The following is a 2,927-nucleotide window of genomic DNA, read 5'->3' as shown; positions in this document are numbered from 1 at the left end:
AGCTTAATAGCGAGTGATGTGGAGTCAGGTTGACCTGGACGGTGCCCGCGAGATAGTTACGAGGCATGGTCGGGCATTCTTAGCCCTTGCTGCAAGTGCTCGAGACGGGGCGACGGGGTCACATCTTTCATGAGTCTCTGCTCGTGACTACACTACCAGCACACTAACGGCTTGGATATTTGATCCGAGGGGCCTCTGGCCTAATAGCACTAACCATCACGAGGGCATTGTATGGGCGTTCTGCGTTGTATGCATCAGCCGAAGCTTAATAGACGTTAGCGACTGAGCGGCGCGCGCCGGGTTGGACTGGTAAGCACCTGCCTTTTTGAAGGAGGTAGCTAGGTCTGCTCACCGGCCGCGTTCGCAGTGTGCAGGAGTTCCTGGGGCGATGGCCCATGACCCCTAGGGGCATAGGTTTAGTCCGGCGTGCTGACCTCTCTATTAAGCCTAGGTCGGGTTGCAGCGTATTGTTTGGCCGAGGCCGGGCATGACCCAGGAAAGTGTGCCCGGCCAGAGTTAGTCGATCATGGTGGGCAAGTTGGTGCACCCCTGCAGGGAAGAAAACATCTATCGATAGCCTGTCCTACGATAACGAACACTTCGAGTTGTATCCCGATCGATACAAGTAGAACTGGATACTTGAGATGAGACATGGATATGATGAAAGGATAGTATGGCTCTGGGATTGCTTTCTCACAGGGAGTCGAGAAAGGGTCTCTGACCGAGGTTGATAACACTACAACTACTTTACATTATGTTGATTTGTACTCTTCTAAATGCTGCAAGATGCTTGAAGATGCTTGAAGATGCTAGTCTTCGATAGGCTAGGCTTTCCCCTTCTGTTCTGGCATTCTGCAGTTTAGTCCACAGATACAGCCTATTTCCTTTGATACAGATGCATACTTAGTTTAGATCTAATGTAAGTCTTGTGAGTACTTTGGATGAGTATTCACGGCTGCTTTGCTACCTCTTTTTCCCCTATACCCGATTGTTGCGACCAGATGACGGATCCCAGGAGCCAGACGAGACCATTGATGTTTACTACTACCCCGAGGGTGACTACTACTACGTGACGGCCGCTGACGACCTAGAGTAGTTAGGAGGCTCCCAGGCAGCAGGCCTTGCCTTTTCGATCGTTGTTGCTTTTGTGCTAGCCTTCTTAAGGCGGACTTGTTTAAATTATGTCTATACTCAGATATTGTTGCTTTCGCTGACTCTTGTGTATTCGAGCTTATGTATTCGAGCCCTCGAGGCACCTGGCTTGTAATATAAAGCTTGTTTTATTTTAATTGGTGTCTAGAGTTGTGTTGTGATATCTTCCTGTGAGTCCTTGATCTTGATTGTACATATTTGCGTGTATGATTAGTGTATGATTGAGTCAGGGGCGTCACAAGTTGGTATCAGAGCCGACTACCTGTAGGATCCCCCTTTCCAACTCCTTGGCCGAAGTTGAGTCTAGTCGCTGAAAAACTTTTAACTAACATGGTCATGCGGCTTATGGGCCCACGTCGCCATATGGGTGGTATTAGGATCTTTTACTCCTCGTCTATACTCTGGGATTCTGATCTCTCTTTCATTCAGGTTAAATGAATTTACTAACTCTAACATTAGGATCCCGTGACCACATTCACCCCAAAGTTGGATAAGCCATAGTTATTCCTTAGAATAGTATTTTGAATTGTACACACTCTGTCGTGTTGACTACTATGTGGTATCCAACATACCTCTTTCATTGTGCATGTTTCATCATGAATGATCCTTGTGTTTGCAAATGATCAATGCTGAACTACCCCCTATTACATGTTAGCAGGATGGTTAGACCCGCTGGTCATGGCCGTGGTGCCAACGATCCACCGCCGCCTGAATTCTTTGCTGGAATGATGCAACAATTTGAACTGAACCGCCAGTTAATGGAAGGAATGATGGCTCAGTTTCCTCATTCGAACATGAATCAACAGCCAACCCCAGTAACTCTGCAAGACTTCTTGCGCCTCAACCCAACTATCTACCACAGCTCAACTCAACCCCTTGATGCTGATGACTAGCTTCGCGACATCACGTATGAAATGGACTCTGCCAGTGTGGCCCCTGGTAGCTATGTCACCTTTGCATCATTCATTCTGAAGGGTCCCACCGCTCAATGGTGGGACAGCCACAAGCGTACCCTACCTGCTGGAACGGACGTCACTTGGCCGAATGTCCAAGCCGCTTTCCGTGCTCGTTTTATTCCTCAAAGAATCAAGGACAAGAAGAAGCGCGAGTTCCGCAACCTCACCCAAGGCAACAAGTCTGTAGATGCTTATCAGCGGGAATTCTTGGACTTGTCTCGCTACACTAAAGAAGACATTGCTACTGATGCTCGTAAGCCAGAGAAGTTCCGTGACGGACTTCACCCTGATATCAAGCTAGCGCTCCTAGTGCATGACTTTGCTGATTTCGCCACCATAGTGAACAAGGCTATTCAGGTTGAGACTGGTCTTCAAGAACACCAGGGATCCCTCAGGCGCAGCCATGACGCTGACTCATCTTCGGGCCCGTCGGCACAGAAATGTTGAATATGGATTCCCCACAACATGTATCTTCCAACTGCACTTGCACCAGGACAGTCCTATGCTGCACCTCGTCTGCCTCCTCCAGCGCAGAGGCGGCCTCTTCGAGTTGTATGGTACGTCTCCAACGTATCTATAATTTTTTATTGTTCCATGCTATATTATATTCTAGTTTGGACATTATTGGGCTTTATTACACACTTTTATATTATTTTTGGGACTAACCTATTAACCGGAGGCCCAGCCCAGAATTGTTGTTTTTTGCCTATTTTAGGGTTTCGCAGAAAAAGAATATCAAATGGAGTCCAAACGGAATGAAACCTTCAGAATGTGATTTTCAGAACGAACATGATCCAGAGGACTTGGACCCTACGTCAA

The 2,927-nt window shown here is 47.6% G+C and overlaps 1 protein-coding gene across 1 annotated transcript; it reads left to right on the top strand.

The window, feature by feature from the left end:
* The first annotated feature begins 2,066 nt into the window (after positions 1–2,066).
* LOC147960116 (uncharacterized) lies at positions 2,067–2,555 on the top strand. The gene has a single exon (XM_087533151.1). It carries the CDS (start codon positions 2,067–2,069, stop codon positions 2,553–2,555), a length of 489 nt encoding a protein of 162 aa, XP_087389277.1.
* Positions 2,556–2,927: the final 372 nt, after the last annotated feature.

Source organism: Triticum urartu, chromosome 7A (assembly GCF_056163025.1).
Source record: "Triticum urartu cultivar PI428250 chromosome 7A, HENAU_Tu73, whole genome shotgun sequence".
Taxonomy (NCBI): domain Eukaryota; kingdom Viridiplantae; phylum Streptophyta; class Magnoliopsida; order Poales; family Poaceae; genus Triticum; species Triticum urartu.
The sequence above is the reverse complement of the archived record's forward strand: the minus strand, read 5'-3'. Positions and strand labels throughout refer to the sequence as shown.